General features: G+C 41.3%; 1 protein-coding gene across 1 annotated transcript in view; it reads left to right on the forward strand.

Annotated features, from left to right (window-relative positions):
• The window catches only part of MYO3A (myosin IIIA), a 258,190-nt gene that overhangs the window by 119,730 nt on the left and 118,279 nt on the right, over positions 1–20,181 (forward strand). Inside the window, exons 10-13 of the mRNA XM_075553416.1 lie at positions 2,008–2,124; positions 9,001–9,105; positions 9,209–9,292; positions 12,427–12,629. Coding sequence (XP_075409531.1) covers positions 2,008–2,124; positions 9,001–9,105; positions 9,209–9,292; positions 12,427–12,629 — 509 coding nt within the window. The remainder of the gene's footprint in view (positions 1–2,007; positions 2,125–9,000; positions 9,106–9,208; positions 9,293–12,426; positions 12,630–20,181) is intronic.

Below are 20,181 nucleotides of genomic sequence, written 5' to 3' on the forward strand. Positions count from 1 at the left end.
GTTTGCCTCAAAGGGATGATTTATTGTGTTCAAGACCCAATCTCCTCCACTAGCCCGGCCTCCTTTCCCGTTCTGTCCCCTTTACCTGTATCCAGGGGCCACTGAAAGACTCTGAAGAGCCGTCCTGTTGACACTGACCCTTTATAGGGTCACCAAACCCCTGCTCTCACAAACCTTTCCTTTCGGGCCAGTGGTGGGAAATCCTTTGTCGGCCACGGGCTATTGGGATATTTATAACATCATCCTAGAGCCATATTGGGCAATCATTTAATTAACCAACCTCTAATGTGATCGGAGAAAGACGAAGCTCTCTACTCCCGTAAAGAGTTACCATCTTAGAAACCCACGGGGGCAGTTCTACTCTGTCCCCTAGGATTGCTATGGTCAAAATCAACTCAATGCAGTGTTTGGTTAATGTGACAAAGCTGCTTGTCTTTTGGTTACTGGGATGGAAATGCTTGTCTTTGGTGCGGTATGTGATGTTAGCTGGCATTTATGATTTCTCAGGCCTTATATAGCCCTAGGGCCGGCCATTCTTCACCACTGTTTTAAGGCATTGGATTATACTTGGAAATTTTATTTTAAAATATTAATGACCTCAGAAATAGTTATAACATCTCTGTCACTGAATTACCATCTCATTCTCCTTTCCCCTTGTCATGGATAGAATTATGTCCTTCCCAAAATATGTGCCAACTTGACTGGGACGTGATTTCCAGTAGTGTGACTGTTGTGTGCTGATGTAAAATGTCGAGTATGTAATGATCAATCTTCCCTCCATGATTTGATGTAACATATGACAGGATGTATTTTGTGAATTCGTTGTAAGGGGCTAGGGCAATATTCAACACGCTTAACCAGGTCACAGCCCTGATCCCTTGTAAAGGGAGTTTCCCTCGGTGTGTGGCCTGCGTCTTTTTATCTTAATAGAGATAAAAAGGAGGGAGGAGCAGGCCAGAGGCAGAGGCTGCCTAAAGAAGACCAGGAGTGAAGCATGTCCTGTGAACACAGGGTCCCGCTCAAGAGAAACTCCCAGACTCAGGGGAGTAAATGGTGACAAGGCCCTCCTCCCAGAGATGTCAGAGAAAGTCTCTCCCTGGAGTTGGTGGCCTGAATGCAGACTTCCAAGCTGTGAGAGAAAAAGTTTTTGTTAGTCCAAGTCATCCATGAAAGTGTGTTATTTCGGCACAGAAGCACGAGGCGACTAAAATGCCTCTTGGATCCCTCTTTATTTCAGATCATCAAATCACTAGGGAAACAAATGGCCCCCCAAGAAACGGACGGGGGCTTTCTCCCCTGCCTGAAAAGCAGGTTGTTATTTCTGATCCCTGCCTGAGCATTTTGCTCAGGAAACCCAGAGACCCATTCCGAACAGAAGCAGTCATTTGGTAAATGTAGGATTTCATAAACAACTTGAGCACTTCCTCGAAATTGTATATCTTGGAACTACCAAAAATCTTGAAATTAAATCGCATTTGTAAGTCAGGATTGTTAGCAACTTTTTGAATCTTTATAGATCAAATGTCCAGTGGTGTGAATTCCTCGGCTGGTAGACCGTAAGCAAGGTTTCGCCAGTCGCTGAGTCATGTACTTAGCACTGGCTTTGTGTCCTTCGCGCCAGTTTGATTTGGGTCGCTGCTCTCACCCCAGGTCCTCTGTGTTCCTCTCCTGTGTCGTGAGCTAGCATCATTGTGTGTGGATCATCATTTGTGACTTCAGACATTTTTTCATGGATTCCATGTACACATATGATTTATCAACTATGAAAGATGTGTTCTGAAATTTTCCATCTACTTCTCAAAGCCGAGTGTCAAAGCATAAGGCTGGAATGCTCCATTGTCATTGACTAACCTGGATCTGGACTGTGGCTTCCCTCTGATTTCTAGTGTTTTTTCTGTTCCCTTTGTCTATTGCATTTACTTATCTAGACTGCAGATGTTTTATTATGATTTCCTTCTTGTAGTTTAGCACTGTTATTTTTAAGAAACTGTTTCTATTTTTGTATAGAATACAGTCTCAGAGCAACTTGAGAAGTGCTATTCTAGAGATCAGATCTATATCTATGTGGGAGATATACTGATTGCCCTCAACCCTTTTCAGAATCTGGGTCTTTATTCCACGAAGGTAAGTAACATGGTTTATATTTTCTTACTTTGTATAAATAGTTATATTATTCAATTATTTTAATATATACTATGTATATTCTATATACTCTATTTCATATATCTATATAAAACATATTTAATATATTTGTACATTGTATTATATTTATTACATATACTATTTTAATTTATAATAATTTGTTTAATGATTTTATTACATCATTTACACAAAGAAAAATTAGAAAATGAAATCAAACTAGATGAGGTTGCATTTCTACTGAATTTTCCCCAAAAAAAGTATATGGCAAAAAGTCAGCCTACATCAGCTTACATCCAGTTACTATTAGCTGATTTGTATTACAAATTGTATCACCAAATACATGCCATATGTATAATTAATGCATCCCCTCAAATAAAGTTTATTTATTGCTGGTTCCATGGTTATACTTGCCAGACAGGAATTGGTTGTGCATGGTATGATGAATCAGAATTTCCTTCAATGTCACAGTGTCATTTGGGGAAAGTCAATTAGAAAACTTCACACTAATAACCATTTTGATTTCTCTGTTCTGGGGAAAGTCTTTTGCACCTGACACAAATCATCTTTCTGTTTTTGCTAATATTTGACGTGTGTGTGTAATTGTTGTTAAGTGATGTCCAGTCATTTCCGACTCATGAACACAACAGACTGAATGTTGCTCCATCCTGGACCATCCTGTCAATTGTTGCTACGTTTGAGTCCATGGTTGCAGCCACCATGTCAATCCATCCCACTCAGGACCTTCCTCTTTTCTGACGGGCCTCTACGACACCAAACACGAGCTCCTTCTCAAAACTTTTCTCTTTCCACTTGAAGCATCCAAGGTTAGCAAGACAAAGTCTCTCCATGGAGCATTCCAACTATCCTTTCCCCGACACAGACTAGTTCTCCTGCTGGCAGTCCGACACTGACCCTAATTGGAATGCGTCTGTTCGTCTCCATCCTTCCACAGGCAGATGCATACGGCGTGGTTCAAAATGCCGGGCTTCAGTCGGGCGGACCTTGGTTCTCACAGTGACAGCTTGGCTTGTTGACACTTTAAGAAACCTTTCCCAGCATGCATGTCCATGGCAACATCATTTGAACCCTTGACTGAAACTTTTATGGGCATTGATTGTGGATCCAAGTAAAATTAAACCTTGACAACTTGAATATTTCCTCCACTTATTATCATGGAACTTTGTGATCCAATTGAGAGGGGTTTTGTTTTCTTTACACTGAGTTATAGTTTTGATCTTCACCAGTTAGGGCTTCACATCCTCTTCGCTTTCAGCAAACAAGGTTGTGTCATCAAAATAAAAAGGAAATTGTTTTTTCAAATTGTATTTAATTTTTTTTTACAAAACAACTTTATCTCCTTCAAAGCACTCTCCATTACTCTTAATACATTTGTCAAGTCTGCGATTCCATTCTTGAAACAGTTTTCAAGCATATCTGTTGGGAGGGTCTGACAGCACCTCCCTCGGTTTATTTCTTCACCTTTTCTACATCATCAAATCACTGTCCTTTCATGTCCCTCTTTATTCATGGAAGCAAAAAAAAAAAAGTCAGACAGAGCAGATCAGGCAAGTAAGGTGAATGGGGCAAAATAACCAGATTTGCCAAAAACTGGCTCACTGAGATCGTTGTATGAGCAGGTGCATTGTTATGGTGGCAAACCCTGTCTGCCACAAATCAGGCCTTTTTTGTTGTACATTGTTATGCAATCTTTTTAGAACCTCTAAATAGAAAGCTTGATTAACCACGTGACCTGATGAAACAAACTCAAAATGCACTCCAAATTGACATTTTTGCCCATTCAGGAAGCTGATGGACTTCCAGAACGAGGTTTGTCATCAATTGACATTTCAACTCTTTTGAAACGAGAAAAGCACTCATCCACTTGAGTTTTTCCCATAGTGCTATCCTTGTAAGCTGTGCTCAACATCACAACAGTTTCTGCAGCATTTTTCCTGAGCAGGACACAAAACTTCACAGCCACATGCTATTCTCTTAAATTGACCATCATGAAAACAAGGTTTGAGAGAAACTGCTTTTGTAAAAAAAAATGCACTGTGACCAGAGAGCATCTTCCCAGGCGACACCACTGTGTGCACTAACTCAGAGGGAGTTGCTGGATGCTCGCCTAGCAGGGGGAAATGTGACTATGAAAGCTCTGCCCAGCAGAGAATTTTTCTGTTTTGGGGGGATAGCCCCTCTTATAGCAGATTATGACTCTTCTAGACCTGATTCCATAATATGTAGTTTGTTGTTAGATGCTGTCCAGTTGATTCAGGCCTATAGTGACCCTGTGTCTCTCATAAGGGAACACTGCACAGTTCTGTGCCATCTCACAGTGGTTTCTATGTGTCAGCCCATCTCACAGAGGGTCTTTTACTTTTTCACTGACCCTGGACTCCCACGCATGATGGTCTTCTTGATGACAAGTCCAAAGTACATGAGACGAAGTCTCACCGTCCTCACATCCAGAGAGCATTCTGCCTGTGATCTCTCTTTATGTCCAGTGTCTCAAGTCCTCTTGCATTTCCAAAATCAGGATTGTTTGACGTGTAGGTCACAGGTCATTGATGGGGTTTCTTCCATTCCTAACGCTGCATTCTTCTTCACATAGTTCAGCTGCTGTGAGTGTTTGCTCGGCACACAGATCAAAGAATAATTGTGAAGGAATGTAACCTTGCTGCACAGCTTTCTCGATTTTAAAACATGCGGCATCCCTTGTTCTGTTTAATGACCACCTCCTTCTGTGTGTACCACTCCAGGCCCACAGGCTTCACTGGTGAAATCGACCAAACATTCCGAAAGTCCTGACACAAATTCTACGCAAATAATTCGAGAATATAGAAAAGAGTGGAATACTCCCGAATTCGTTTTCTGAATCAAGCATAACCTAGATACCAAAGTCATGCAAAACCATCACTGAAAAACAAAACTATTGACCAACTTTCTTCATGAATATAGATGCAAAAATTCTCAACAAAATGTTAGCCAATTAAATCATACAACAGCTAAATAAACAAAAGAGCACATCATGACCAAGTGGATATATAACTATACATGATCTACAAAGATGAGTCAGTATTAGAAAAACAATTAACGTAGTCCAACACAAATGAAACATAGGAAAAGAACCACATGAGCATTTCAGTCAGTGCAGTGAAGACATTGGGCACAACACGAAAACCAATTGTGGTTTTTTTAAATGCTCCACAAAATATGAGTAGAAGGGAAATTCCCCAACACAGTTAAGAACATATATTTAAAACAAAAAAACAAAAGCCAGTGACCAACAGTAGCCTCAACAGAGAGAAAAAGAACTAGACAAGGATACCATTGCAGTTCAACATAGTGCTGTAAGTCTTAGCTGGAACTACAAAGAAGGAGAGAGAAATGAAAGACATCAAATTGACGAGGAAGAGGTAAAATTAAGTGTTCTGGAATGCACATGATTTTCCATTTAAGCTGCATTTATTATGACCCACACAGTCAAATGTCTTTGCGTAGTCAGTGAAACACAGGTAAACATCTTTCCCTTATTCCCTGCTTTCAACAAGGATCCATCGGGCATCAGCAGTCATATCCCGCGTTCCACTTCCTCTTCCTCTTCTAATCTAGCTTCGATTCCTGGCAGTTGCACATTGAAGCACAGCTGCAACCAGTTTTTTATGCTCTTCAGCAAAATTTTAATTTTATGTGCTATTAATGGTATTTTTCTCTAGTTTTCTGCTTTTCTTGGATCACTTTTCTTTGGAATTGCGCAAAAATATGGCTCTCTGCCATCTTCCCAGTGTTTTTGCATAAATGAGTGGTCCCCAGGCTGCACCGTTCGTTGCAGCATCAGTCCCTGGTCCTTTGTTGTTCGCCAGCATCTTCAGAGCAGCTTGGAATTCTTATTTTGGTGCTATCAGCTCTTGATCTTTCAAGAGGGCTGCAGAAAGTTCACAGAAAAATGGAATTAAGAGATAATTAAAGTTTTTCACAAACTTTAAACCTCTCTCATATGCTACTTTCTGATCATTGGCCATATGGTACAGTGACATTGTGTGGTCTCTCTATATATATCTCTGTGTCTCTCTCAAACTTCCTGAATTGTTCAATAGTGTGCTCATAGAATTCTCTAGTAGTGCACTAGATCGTGGGAAGTTTTCTTCACTTATTTTAGTTTAAGACATGCTGAGTGTGTTCTCTTTTGGCTTTCTAATTCCAGGACTTTGTACCACATTATCATAATTTACCTTGTCTCAGAGTCTCTCTTTGAAATCTGTTCAGCTCTTGTAGGTCATCTTTTTTTAAATTAATTTTATCTACTTGAGATAGTTAAAATTTATTGTGCCAACCTGGCCGATAAACACATGTGGGATTCACTGAAAGGTGAAGAGAGATGGTTCAGTGAACCTCGCCTTTCTAGTACTCAGGTCTTTTGCTTTGTGATGGTTGGACCAGGGTGCAGCTGCCTTAGCCAGTTCCCTGCTTCAGCTGGCAAGGCTCACTTCCTGCAAGACATTCCTGAGGAGAAGCCACATGGACCTACCCCGATGCAGCCCTGGGTGCTGGAGCAGCCATGTGGAGACCCCTGCCAGAGTTGAGATGCTTACACACTCACTGATTCGGCTTTTCATCGGCATCATTGAGTGTGTTTTGTGAGATGGAGGACATTGTGGATTGGTGTCAGACATACGGGTTAATGTTGGACTTGTGGGCTTGGACAGCACTGGGTTGGGATGTTTTCTTGATGTGCACTTACCTTTTATATAAAACTCTCTTTTATACATATGAGTTGGTGTGGATTTGTTTCTCTAATGTACCCAGACTAACACACTACTCTATGTTTATGAGCAAGTTCCAGAGGACCATGTAACATCCATTTTGGTCTTTTCTTTCCAAGATCTTTTCTTTTCTTCATGCATTCCATCCTGAATGCCATCCCATAAATCATCTGGTCTTCAGGCATTAGCGTTCTATGGATCAAATCTGTTCTTGAAATGCTCTCTAAATTCCAGTGGGATATTCTCAAGGATATACGTTAGCTCTTTAGTGCATCATCGCCGTTTGTGAGATTGAAAAATGGCATTTGCAATGAATGAGTTGCTGGTCTTTCAAAACTCTCTCATACAATCTCTGGTGTGATTCCTATCATAATGTCGTAGCTTCTAACTACCAATCCTTGTTTACAACTTTCTCGTTCAACCATTAATTAGCAATGCTTGATGTTTAACTGAAAACTTCAGTAAAGATCTTCAATTTCTTCATCTTTAGCAAAAAAAAAAAAAACACCTCGTTTTCGATGTGTCAAGTTGAATAGCAATCGTATTAACTGGCCTTCCTTGTAAGTGCACGGCCATTATCTTATCACTGACACCATTGCACGTCAGTATGATTCCTGAAGTGCTGTCTTAACAATTAATGTGATGATCCTCCTCTTAGATGTCTTCTTCGCAGCATAGATCAGGACCTGATTTTTATGATAATGCCAGGCCACTTCGGTCCAGTCATTCCTAGGATGTTGCTCTTTATATATTCCATTGCATTTTTTATTATCTCTAACTTCCTTGACTCATACTTTCTACACTCCACATTCCAATTAATAGTGAATGTTTGCATCTGCTTCTTCTCTTTTGAATCAAGCCCTGAAGAAAATGCAGCTCTCCATGCCGTTAAGCTCGACTCTACTCTGAGAGATGAGCTCCTCCCGGTCATACTCTGAGTGTGTTGTCCACAGAAGGGCTCTTCCTTCTGCACTTTGTCAGATAATGTCCCTGTCACTCAGAGGCCGCTCGCTTGTCAACGTTTTAGAAGTACAGCACCAGCCCTTCTTCCCAGTCTAAATTCATTTGAAACCTATTCATCATGACGTTCGCATCTAAAATTCTAGAAATACAGCTCCCAACATCACAGCCACGCACAAGTCACCACAGTAAGACAAACTGACAGATGAGAAGTGCCTTATCTACATATGGCTGTAAAACTAGTTTCTATGAGTTGTAAAATCCCCATTGACACATTAATGGACTTCATTAATATCAGACAATATGTTTATTAATCTGAATATATGAGTATAAATCCATAATTTAGCAGGTAACGATTTAAATGTAGAATGGTGTTTGGAGATTATATGAAGCTGGTTTGCCTGTTTAATCGAACCCATTCTCTTATCTGTGTACTCTAGTAAATAGTTACCCAATACTGTGCCTATGCATAAATACGTAATTCTCTGCCAACTTAAAATTTACATGAACAATGACAAATTTATGAACCTCCTTTTAAGTTTGTGAGGTGCCATCATGAAATTTATTTCAATTTACTCTCTGGCTTTGGATGAGTAAGTGAGAGAATATTTGGTGAATGGCATGAAAGGAAAGAAGTTGGTGACATGAGATGGTTTCAAAAGTTTGTAGGGAAAAAATGGAATTACAAGAGGATGGCATTCTTAAGGGACCCTTTTAAAGGCCCCTCGTATGCCATAAACTATTACATTTAAGGGTTAATCAACAAGATGCCATCTAGTTATTACTGCGTGTCTTTCGAGTTAAAGAGATATTAGTATTTTGAAATCATATGATCTACTTTAGAATTGCTATACACACTCTTTTACTTGCCACTAACCAGAGTGCTATTGTATTATGTCATGTTGTATGATATTTATAGCATTGTTTTTACATCTTGGTGCACGATTTGTGCATTTTTGTTTCTATTGCATAGCATGCTTAAAATAGTATGTTGGTAGTGTGAAGCTGTACTTTTATTTATGCTGTGTTTTAAAAATTGGAGCTGTGCTTATGAATAATCCAGAATTTACATCATTAACAAAAGGAAAGGAAAAGAGCAGCTCTTCAATGTCATTGTTGTTGCTTTAACTCGCAGCATTCCAAAGTGTACATTGGAGCCAAGAGGGCCGCCCATCCTCCTCACATTTTTGCAATGGCTGACTTAGGATACCAGTCTATGGTTACCTATAATTCAGATCAGGTAAGGAGAGTCCCACCGTCTCAGAAACTTGTCTCAGCGTCTCCTGTGTCTACTGCGTCTCACTCGGATAAAGCCTTTGACGGTCCCTTTTTTTGCTGTGCAGTGCATCGTTATTTCTGGGGAGAGTGGTGCTGGGAAGACGGAAAGTGCCCATCTGTTAGTTCAGCAGCTGACAGTGCTTGGGAAGGTATCATTTCTTTTCTCCTTTGTCCTTAAAGAACTCACTAAATTCTCCACCTTTAATAATATGTTGAAATACTGTGGACGACCTTGTAATTTAAAATGTAAGACTACTGTGAAAATATTGTTTGGGGGATCTTCTAACTTTTCTCCATTTTATTATGAAAGAATTTCAGAATGTGATTTTCCTCTGTTTTGAAGCTCAAACCATTTACTGAAACCTTTCTTTGCTTTCTCTCCTGTGTTGCTCTAACGAAGGAGTCCATTCTATTCCCATAATGAGTTACAGTCTTAGAAGCCCACTAAGGCAGTTCTATCCTGTCCTATAAGGTTGCTCTGGGTTGTAATAGATTCAGTGGCAGTGAGTATGGAATGGTACATTTACAGTCGATGATCAATCTGAAATTGACATTAAATTATGTTTCCAGTTGAAAATCAAAAGTACTATTTATGGTATCACTAAAATACAATGACCACTTAGATCTAAATCTTATAGAATATGTGCAATATTCTTATATCAACAGATACCAGAAGGTGATTTAGAGAAACTGGAGACCCAAATAAACAGAGAGATAAGCCATATTCATGAATTAAAAGCTTCTTCATCATTTAAGATATCAAATCTTTAAAAATTGATACATAGAGCTGTTGTATTTAGAAAGAAAATTCTCAGCAGAAATTTTGTTGTGTTTGTTGTTGAGCGCAGTGTTGTTGTTGTTTGCAATCAAATGGGCTCCCGCCCATAGCGACCCTGTATAAAACAGAATGAAACACTGCACTGTCCTGCCCCATCTTTACACTTGTTCTCATGCCTGAGACCAGTGTCAATCCATTTCCTCAAGGGCATTCCACTTGACCAAACATGGCGTTCTGCTCCAAGGAATGGTCTCTCCTGACACTCTGTCTGAAGCACGTAAGACAAAGTCATGCTATCTTTGCCTCTCAGGAACACTCTGATCTTACTTCTTTTCCATCCAGATCCGTTTGTCCTTTTAGCAGTCCATCGTACTTACAATGTTCTTCTCCAGTATCACAATCCAAATGCACCTATTCCCCTACAGTCCTCCTTATTCAATGTCCAACTGTCACAGGCGTTCATCCAGTTGCTGTCTCTATATATGGGTTTACCTATCCTGGATTTCATCTACAGGAAACTTACCAAAGAAACAACAACAAAAATAAAACAGAAAAGCACTTCAACTGAAAAGAAAGTAGAAAGTATTTGTGTTAGGCAGGGTTCTCTAGAGAAACAAAACCAGGACACTTACGATTGTACATGTTATGGATCAGTGTGGCATTTACATAATCTGTTGTCAATTTGAGAGGAGCGAGAGTGAAGGGATGGCGTTTACTTGTCAATCAAGTGGCAGCTGATGACCTCATTTGGAGGCTCTAAGGATATAAATAGCTCACTGGAGCTGGGACAACTCACCCACTCCCTGGAAGACATTTCTGCGAGAAGTCACATTAAGCTACCCCGATGAAGCCAGAGCCCTGGAAGTTGGAGGAGCCACGTGGAGACCCCCGCTAGTCCCGAGATGCTTATAACACCACGGGATCCACAAGACTTCCCACCCACTGGCCTGTGATCTTCCTGTATTCAATGTCATTGCAGGTTTTTTTGTGAATCTGAAGAGAACTTTATAGTTTGGTATCGGACATATGGGCTAATATTGGACTTATGGACTTGATCTGGACTGGGCTGGGATGTTTTCTCAATATTCAATTGTTCTTGTATATAAAGCTCTTTCTTATACACATGAGTGTCTATGAATGTGTTTCTCTGGTTTACCCAGACTAACACAATCAGCTTATGCAGCACGAAGGCATATAACAGCTAATTAGTCCACACAGCAGTACAGAGGGCTCCGTTCAAATCACTTCCATGGAACACTGGAAAGTCCTTTAACCCACAGGGCTGCAAGGTCCAAGGTCGAGGAAGCTGGCAGCTGAGTCTTTCCTGGGACAATGCAGGTACAGTCCACCCACAGGCAACAAACAGCAGGGCCGATCACCAACAGTCAGCAGCTCAGGAGTTTAGCAAAGCAGACCCAGATGGGATATCGAACTCAAGCAATACATGATGACAGGATCCACCAGTCTCAAGCTGAAGCACTGTATGCACCAGCAGCATGGTGGAGCAGGTCTCAAAGGAACCCCATGCTCCAACAACAGGATCCACAGTTTGGCTTGTCCCACAGGTAGTGTAGCTCTCAAGTTGAGGCAGAGAACTAGCTAAAGCAGCCGCACGCTGGTCCAATCACCTAAAAGCAAGAGAGAGAGGGGTGGGCCTTGCTGAGCCATTTATCTCTTTGCTCTCCAATCAAACTGAGACCTGATTAATCCCACATGTTCCTATTGGCCAGGTTGGCACAATAAACCTACCTATCACAGTATTAAAAACTGTTACAAAATTTAAATAGATCAAAAGCAGGAGATCAAATGATAAGGTTAAAAGTATAACCTGACTGCCTCTGCAATAATCCACTTTCCAATGCCCTCTGTGTCTAACAAGCCCATTCACATCCCTGGATGCGGCCAGCGGGGATTCACTGGAAGCTTGCTTATCCGAGTGTACTTCCGCTTCTCCTGGTGTATTTCCGCTTCTTTGGGTGTACTTCCACTTCACTACAGAAAGGGTACTTGAAAAGGGTTCCACTGCTCCAGTCCATCTTCCAAGTTGCCCTCATTTTTCACAGTCATTTCTTTCCCTCTACTTATGAATTCACAGAGTGTCTTTACTTGCTTCTTTTTGGGTTCAGTGGTCTCTGAGGACAGGCGGGAAATGATCCTAGGGAGCATTTGGATGGAAGCCTGGGCAGGTAGGGGAGGGGTACCAAAGCCAGAGGTGTGTCTCAGTCTAGAGAGACTCCGTTTAAACTGTGTGCTTATGCATCAGGCATATTAGAGTGCAAAGCAAGTGTTGAGTATCTCTTTGGCCCTCTTTTTGAAAGCAAGTATGTAAATGCATATGCAAAAAGGAGGGAAAAACAGGTAACATTTGACAATATACAAGACCTATATTCTCATGCTTTTGCATATAGAATGCTTCTCAAAGAGAGAGGGATTGTTTATTATTTTCCCTGTACAAAATGAATGTTCCTTATATACTTTCTGCATGACTTGATATTTTCTCTTTAGGCTAATAATAGAACACTTCAAGAGAAGATTTTACAGGTGAACAATCTAGTGGAAGCCTTTGGCAATGCGTGCACGATTATCAATGACAATTCCAGCAGATTTGGAAAATACTTAGAAATGAAGTTCACCTCTTCGGGAGCTGTAGTGGGAGCGCAGATTTCTGAGTACCTTCTAGAGAAATCTCGAGTCATCCACCAAGCTGTGTAAGTTTCTCTCAAATCTTTCCTGTGTCAAGGAAATGCTTCTGTTGGAAGGATAAAATGTCTAATCGTTCAACACAATTTGGTTGATTGCCTACTGTGTTCAAGGCAGTAAATATTAGAACTGAACCCCTGAGCACTGTCTTACTGTCAAGTATGTTATATCCAGTAGGAAAACGAGAACAGAAACTGTTGTTACGGAGTTAATCCAACTCGTGGGGATCCCATGCGCTTCAGAGTAGGGGTCTCAGTTGATTTTTCAGTGGCTGATGTTTCGAAGTAGGTCACATGGGCTTTTTCCCCATGTGGTACCAGTGGGTGAGTTTGAGCCTCCAGTTTCTCAGTTGTAACCAAGTAAGGTAACCGGTTTGGACCAAAGGAGTTAAATCATTTTTTCAAGTATCATAGCAGATAGGAAATCTAAGCTCATGATCAAGGTATTAACAAGATAAATTAGAGTTCAATAGTAAGGGAGATTAGCTCTGGACATATAACACTAATAGGAAACAACCGAGGGATATGTATTCTTTGAATGCTTGCAGATACAGTGAGGTTGCAAAAGTTGGTGGAGGGTGAATTGAAAGATCACAGCATTTCTTCATGATTTTCGTGAAGCCCTTGGTACAGACTTTCGTGCCAATGCAGTTGTTCCTGTATTTATATGCAGAAAATCAAACCAGACACGCAGGAGTGGGCTCTATTGCAGTGCCCTGGTTATTGCTCACTGACTTAAGCCATTAGTAACTTTTGTGACAACTCAGTGTTAGGAGGTTGATTTTATTCCTTTTGACATTTTGTAGCTTGTCCCCAGTCTTAATGATTCCAAAACACCTTGGCTATTCTGGTGAATGTAAGGAAACTGTAGTCTCAATTTTATTTTTTTTCCTCGTTGGTTATATTTTGGGGGTGTGGTGAGAGGGGTGGGAAGACATGGCAACTTAGAATCTTTTGTTTTTCTCCTAGGGAAGGCACCAAAAATTTCAAGAACTTTTTATTCCATTTTTGCCTTCAACTTTTTGAAGCCCCATTTGTATGCTAAGCACGCTGCAGTTAAATGCAATAAACTCATGGGACAATGAGCACTTGTTATATGTTGCTCGTGGTTATTTAACATGATCCAAATCCCGCTGCCATTGAGTCAATTCTGACTCATAACTGCCGTAGATAGACCTTATAGGACAAAGTCAGTGAGAGCCTATGGAATTTCAAGGCTGTAAAGCTTCATGGACCCAGAAAACCTCATCTTTCTCCTACAAAACTGCTGGTGGTTTTGAACTGCTGACTTTGTAATAGCAGTCCAACTTGTCGCAACCATTTCTCCACCAGGGCTCCTTTGATTACTCAACATAAATGCCTTCCAACCTGCTATCATTCAGTTCATAAGTAAACTATAACTATAAGTTGTTGCCTGGAATTTAGTTCCTGAGCTTAGCCCTTGACATAGAAAATTATCTTTTGTTACTAAATCCTGGGTAAGAAATGATTATTAGACTAAGGCAGTTTGGAATCTTGGTTCCATGATGCATAAGTCATCTTCGGTTATAGAGTTAAACTTACAGGACCTTAGCTCTGCAACTTTCTAGGTGTGTGATTTGTAACAAGCATACTTACATTCTCTGTGCCTCAGTTTGTCTTTAAAATGAAGAATAGCAATTGCACGTAACCTTATATTCATTAAAATGTAATACTTATAAAGTATATGGTAAGAACCCTATTACTGTAAGCCATTCACAGCAATAGCATTGATTTTCTTTTTAATTATAAAAGCAAAGGCCTCAGATCAGCTCTGCCTCACAGTGACCCCATGTGTGTGTCAGAATAGAACTGTGCCCCACAGGTTTCCAGGGGCTGGTTTTTCCAGAAGGATGTTGCCAAGCCTCTCTTCTGAGGCACTTCTGAGTGGACTCCAACCAACAGCCTTTTGATTGGCAGATGAGTGTGTTCACTGCTGGTCTGAACTAGGGATTCCAGTCGTGTTGATAGGTGTGAGGATTAAAAATAATGGTGAGCACAGTACCCGGGACATTGAAGCTAGTCAGGAAGTGGCGGCTTCTATTACCAACATGTGCCCAGCATCCATCATCGGTGCACAGTGCCCTTCCTACCCAATCAGCAAGTCTTACGTTGGGGTCTTGGGGTGTTAAGTTGACATCCGAGTTGACTGGCTCCAGCAATGAATTGTCAGACCTTTGTGAAGGAGCTTACCTCATTGACACTTACATGAGCTCACCAAAATGCATGAGATGTTGTGTTCTATAGGACTTTGTTCCATGCAAGCAGAACCTATGAAGTTACACAGGAGGTTCTGTTAGGTTTCCCAAGTGAATAATAGCTCAGGTCTTTGCTTTGCCTACTGAAGGAAGTCACCCGGAGCCTGTTTTGTAATCCTAGTGGGTTTTTATGAAGGAGAGAACCAATTTCAAGTTTTATAATCTCAAGCAGTGGTTTACAACTGGACATGAACAACCGTGTGGAAAAGAGCACCCACATGTGAGGAACTTTGGGAGTATCCCAGGAGACCAGAAGCCCAAGAACCCTAGAGGCTAAGGCCATCTAAACCTGGATGCCATAGACCCCTAGTCGGCCAGAAACACGTGCATGTGCACCTGTAGGGGGGAGGGAGACCCTCCCCCCCCCTGTCAAGAGCAGGGTCAGAGAAGTGGTCTCCCACAGCCAGGATATCTCATACCTCTGACTAGGAGGCATGGTTGGTGATACTGGTTGACCCCCATTGGCTGAGTTAGACCCACCGGGGTGATGTCATGAGCCTGAGCCTAGTTTCGGTGCCCGGTGTACCTTCCATCTGGCTCAGAGGCTTGAGTATGCACATGCTCAGTTTGGGGTCTTCATAGGTGTCTAAGGGTTGCCTGATGTCTTTTCAACCTCCTCCATGGGGGCCTTTGCAGCTATAGGAGGGAAAATCCCTGTCCCTAAGCTAGCTACCTAACAGTTCAGAGTTTGTAACCGTAGAAATAATCGTATTCATTTATTAAAATGGTACAATCAGGATTATATTTAAGGCATGCCATGAACTAAGCACGTTTTCCCAGCTGATCTAAGGTAACTATTCTAGAGTTACAGCATTGCTTATTGGAAGGTGGAAAAAAGCATTCTGAGTCCTCTATTTACAGTCATGTTGAAGTACAAGTTAGTTATACCTTAAGGATAGATGTCTTATCATTTATAAAGAAATCAGTTTTCCACTTCTTACATCTATTTTTTAATTTCTTTTGCTTGATTGCAACTGGATTTTAAAATTTTAGGAAACTTACAGTTGTATGTTTTCAAATTAAATTGGAATTTTTAAATTTTTGTAATCATTGCAAATAAATACACTGGCTGCATAAGAGAAGAATTTTACAGGGATATTTTCCATTATAAATGTACAGATTCTATGTGACTCAAGGACCTAGCTAGAAAAGAGCCAGTTCAGAAGAGTTTAAGTGAAAGGACTGTTTGTAACAGTGGGCAATAAATACCAGCAGTGGATAGTGAAACTCCTGCGGGCTATCAAGGGTGATAAACCATTATTGCTTCTAGGCCTGGAGGACAAAGATAAGAAATCGCTCTACAGAGCCTGGGAGAGAGGTCACTGTCAGGAGCCCTTGCCTTAAAGGAATGCAACACTATTTGGAAGAGAGAAACGGATAAATACCCCAACCTCTCTCTTTTCTTTTCTTCCAATCTCTTCCCTTTCCATTCTAGGGTGGAACCCATCTAGAAGCGAGAACACGGTTGCTCAGCTATTGCAGTCTGTTGGGCTAGGCATTGGGCTGCAAAGCAAAGCATCCAAGGGGTGGAGGAGGAGCAGCAGATCTTTTTTGTGTGTTTTTAATGAATTTACCCCTTTTTTCTGAAAAGTAAGTTCTTTGCCACTCTTCTTGCTTCCGTTCAGACTCTCCCAATAGGGCCCAGGGTAGATAAACTCACGAGCGAGCCCAAAGGCCCTTTATACAAGGAGAATGGGGCAGCATTAGAAGTCTATGAAGAAGCATTAGAAGCTTCACAACTAGAATCGGGTCAGAATCCTGGAACACCATATGCTAACTGTTGTGGGTGTCAGCAGGTGGTGCAAAGGGTAACACGCTTTGCTGCTAACAAAAGTCAAGGTTGGAGGTTCCGGTCCACCCAGAGAAAAAACCATGACCATTTACTTCCAGAAACTCACCCATTGAAACTCCTGAGGGGCCCAGCTCTACTCTGACAGACATGAAATGTCCATGGTTTGAAATCAGCAGAAACTGATGTTGATCAACCTGCTGAGCCCTGGCACTTCTCTCCAGTGGTTCTGATGTAAGAGGTCCTGGTCCTGTACGCTTGTGTGGCCTGTTAGGTGCTCCAGCTTCTGAAGGAAAGAAATTTGACTACAATTCCAGGAATACAGGAGGCAGGCAATCTTTGAAAGTGCCTTTTGTTCTTTAACTGTGATTGTTGACCCACCAAAGTCTGCCGGTCGATGTGCTACAGCATCCCTGTTCTCATCGAATTGCAGTTGTCATATAGCAGACCTGGCAGTTAGGTAGAAGACCACGAATGCTGGGTGTCGCCATCTGCGAGTCACTTGTTGAATGGTATGCAGCTTCCCGTCTCAGGAAGGAGTGACATGAGGAGCACTTGATGTGATCCCATCACAGCAAAGCAAACTAAAGTATATGCTGTGTGCGCCTGAGAGGCTGCATTGCTCTGTAGTGATGGGGCGAGAAGAGAACGAAACGTTTAGTTTTGTTCAATCCTGATTCTTCTACAATATGAATGTTTTGCTAAAATAGGAGTGGAACTGCAATGTGTAACGGGAGGAGCAAAGTGTGACTGTGGCCTGTTCTGGGCTGAACAGTGTCAGCTGTCCCTCCAGGGGTTGATCATACAGGTCACCTTCTTTCTTGACACCCTCCCCCCCCACACACACACACACCTTTTTTTTTTTTTTTTTTTGCTTTCATGAATGGATTCGCTTAATTCCTCTCCTACTTTTTTGACATTTTCTTCTATGGTTTGGATTCTTCCATTCATTCCCAACATGTGCATTTACCAAAGATGGGCGGCTTTTCTCTTCTCTCTCTAGTCCAGACTCTCTCACTTGGCATTTTCTTGGATAGCATGACCTCCACTGATGCAGCTTTGTAATTGACACCCAAAGATGTCCTTCCTGCTCGGTTCTTTGCCAGGTTCAATGCTCTCATCTCCAACTCTCTGGTTCCACTGAATGTACCTTGTCCCAAATCTACTTTTCCACTAGTCCTTTCCTTTTGTGACTGGAGCCATCTGTGTGTGTGTGTGTGTGTGTGTGTGTACGTGTGTGTGCAGGCATGAGGCTAAGTTCAAAAGCATTGCTACGAGGGTTCTGTTTCCTACCTGTACAAATTCATTGCAGACAAAACACATTTAAGCACAGCTCTTCAATCAATGGATGGATTCAAATAAGGTCTCTCTGTAAACACTTGTCTTACTCTCATTCAAGTTGCCTTCAAAAAAAAAAGATAACTGTGTCATGATAAAAAGAAAAGAAAACAATGTTGAGGTTGGGGCTAATGCCAGATTTTTAATAAAGCCCAAATGGACATCTCCCCGTATCACAAAACCTCTGCAACTGGTTTAATAGAATTCTGCCCTCAGAGGGACAACATGCTGTAGATGGATCCTAGGTTTTAAGGAATGTTAGAAAGACTTCAGAGCTGAGCTGTGTGGGGTATTACAAGGGGGTCCTCTTGACTGAGTTTCTCAAAGGACACACAGAAATCATGGGGACATATCAAGAAGACATTTTAAGAAAACAGAAAACTGAATTGGTGAGAAAAGGACCAGACAAGTGGAGTTGAGAAATGGTTTTATCCATCAGAACACACTCGTTCTTTGAGGACAGCAAGGGCTGCCCCACAAGCGTGCCCTTGAGAAAGGTGCCCCATCTACTCCGCAGCCTTGAACTTAAACTCAAACTGAAAGCTCAAAGGGCATTGAAAAGGCCATCAATGATGTGAGCGCTCCCATTCTGATGTGGTAGAAATGAAAGAGCACAGACTTCCTCAGAGAAGAGTCAGAGAGACGCCAGCCCCAGCTTCAGGGGTGTATAGACCTAGATGGAGAATATGCTGAGAAGCAATAAGTTCACATTTTGGTATTTGGGTTTCATAAGCATTTCTATTATTTTGTAGCTGTATTTTTACTTAACTTCATAAACCTCTGATTGTCTTTTCACTTTCCATGTATAAATAGTTGTCAAGTTGTAGAGAGTGGCCCTGTATCATAACTGTTCCACATAACCTCTGTTTTCTGCTTCTATTTTATCTCAAATCCTTATTACCTGTGACCCAGGCACTTGAAAGATTTGAATTTCCAAAACCTGTGAGCTCTCTTTCAGAGCCTCGTGGCACTCTGACCTCCAAAAACTCAGGAGAGTCTCTGGATGCAGAATGTAACCAATAGCACTTGCACTTTTACATTTCAAAAATGTATCCTTTTCTTTTAAAATCCAAGAGTTAAGACCAGAGATCTGTTCATCACTTTACCGAGTCCTGTGCCTTCATGTTAAACATTTTTGTTTGCTCCACTTCAGACTAAATCGAATGACTTAAACACATGGCTGTGGCCCATGTATTAAACCTTAGCAGCAGCATGTTCAGCTGACATGAATTGTGACATGGAGCACTTAGTAATCTTCTTGTACCAAAGCAAAAACTTACAAAATCAGCTACAGATGCCCTACACCCCCAGGTCTCTTTTACTGAATCCCTGGGGAAGGGAAACTAAGGACAAAATTCCCGTCACACGGTATCTAACTTTCTGGAGCCCTTTAACATAGATGAACCACCCAAAATTATTGCCCTGGGCTAATCTCTAACCTTAAACCCAAACGACTCCCTGAGGTCTTCTTTAAGCCCAATAATAGTTTGCGTTATTTGAAAAGGGTTTGCCTTGGACATTGTACTCTTTTTTTTTTATTTTAAACGTTTTATTAGGGGCTCATACAACTCTTATCACAATCCATACATTTACATACATCAATTGTATAAAGCACATCTGTACATTCCTTGCCCTAATCATTTTCTTTTTTTTTTAATTTTAACAATTTATTGGGGCTCATACAATTCTTTTCACAGTTCATGCATATACATACATCAATTGTATAAAGCACATCTGTACAGTCTTTGCCCTAATCATTTTTTTCTCTTCTTCTTTTACATTTTATTAGGAACTCATACAACTCTTACCACAATCCATACATATACATACATCAATTGTATAAAGCACATCCATACATTCCCTGCCCCAATCATTCTCAAGGCATTTGCTCTCCACTTAAGCCCCTTGCATCAGGTCCTCTTTTTTTTCCCCCCCTCCCTCCCCATTCCCCCCTCCCTCATATGCCCTTGGTAATTTATACATCGTTGTTTTGTCATATCTTGCCCTATCCGGAGTCTCCCTTCCCCCCTTCTCTGCTGTCCCTCTCCCAGGGAAGAGGTCACATGTGGATCCTTGTAATCAGTTCCCCCTTTCCAACCCACTCACCCTCCACTCTCCCAGCATCGTCCCTCACACCCTTGGTCCTGAAGGTATCATC

This window comes from Tenrec ecaudatus, chromosome 6 (assembly GCF_050624435.1).
Source record: "Tenrec ecaudatus isolate mTenEca1 chromosome 6, mTenEca1.hap1, whole genome shotgun sequence".
Lineage (NCBI taxonomy): Eukaryota > Metazoa > Chordata > Mammalia > Afrosoricida > Tenrecidae > Tenrec > Tenrec ecaudatus.